This window comes from Cystoisospora suis (genome assembly GCF_002600585.1).
Source record: "Cystoisospora suis strain Wien I chromosome Unknown contig_6661, whole genome shotgun sequence".
Lineage (NCBI taxonomy): Eukaryota > Apicomplexa > Conoidasida > Eucoccidiorida > Sarcocystidae > Cystoisospora > Cystoisospora suis.
The window spans coordinates 918-2,069 of record NW_027159448.1 but is presented as its reverse complement, the minus strand read 5'-3'; the positions used below and the strand labels follow the sequence as shown (position 1 = coordinate 2,069).

Here is a 1,152-nt window from a genome sequence, read left to right as displayed (position 1 = left end):
GAAGAAAGAAGAAAAACAAAGAGAATAGGAAGGAAAAGAAAGAGAAAACAACAGAAGGACAAAGGACAAGCCCCCCAGCAGCAAGCGCGCGCCGACAACAGCCTAGGTCGAGAAGTCGTGGCGGAAAAGCCTGAGAACACAAGCGCAAACAAAAGGACACAAGAAAGAAAGAAGGGAAGAAGCGAACATCCTATCGGAAGGGAAAAGAGGAAGCGTATGGTAGGAAAAAGAATAAGGTTAGCGGCGACAACCCGGCGGGCGCAAAACCAGGGCGAGAAACAGCAACGTCCAGGCGTGCAGAGCGGGTTCCAGAAAAGGCGGAACAAGAAAGGGACGCTGGGAAGGCGAAAAGAGAACCTGCAGAAGGAAACAGCTGGGACAAAAGGGATAAACGTGCGAGAGAGACAGTTAACAATCAGGGAACAGCACGACGCTGAACAAGGAAGGAACAAGGACAGACGGAGCGAAAAGCGGGCAGAAAAGCAGCCGGACGCAAGGGAGAGGAGCGTTCGCGAAGGGCAGGAACAGGCGGAGAACACCAGGGACGAGAAAGCGCGACTCCCAACCCTGAAACATCAAGCGCCGATACTCAAGGCGAAGGTAAAAGGGAAAGAGGTGAAAGCCCTCCTAGATTGCGGCGCGGTCAGAAGCTTCATACACCCGGAAGTGGTACAGCGAACAAGCTTAAAGGCAGTCGAATTGGAAGAAGAGTACCAGTTCGAAGGGGTCACGGGAGCGCCAGGGAAAGCAACACACGTAGTAGTGGAACCCGAGCTGGAGGTATTGAATTGGGAAGGGAACCATCCATTAATCGTAGCCGACGTAAAGCAGGAAGTGATACTAGGCATGGATTTCCTGACAGGGACACAAATGCGTTGCGAGTTCAGTGAAGACGGTGTGGTGTGCCAAGCCGCACGGGGCAGGAGAGAAGCGGACGCGGGGAAGGACCTGAACCGGCGGTGGTCAGGATGGTTGGATGAGTCCCTGGCGAAGCCAAGGGAACTCCCTGCAGTACCGGAAGAAGAACTCCCGGCCTTAACGTGGAACAAAGGACAGTTGGGAAACGGAGAAGGGAAAAGGAAGAGTAAAACGGAGAACCCAAAGGATAAAGTCCCTTTCACAATCCGGTTGGAAGAAGACGAAGAGAGCGAA

General features: G+C 53.2%; 1 protein-coding gene across 1 annotated transcript; it reads right to left on the bottom strand.

Moving 5' to 3' along the window:
- Positions 1-127: 127 nt before the first annotated feature.
- On the bottom strand, positions 128-1,152 carry CSUI_010094 (uncharacterized protein; the record flags this gene model as incomplete). Its single annotated transcript, XM_068070199.1, has 2 exons — positions 128-567; positions 735-1,152. Coding segments are annotated over 2 exons (576 nt in total), but the record flags the coding sequence as incomplete, so codon positions are not given.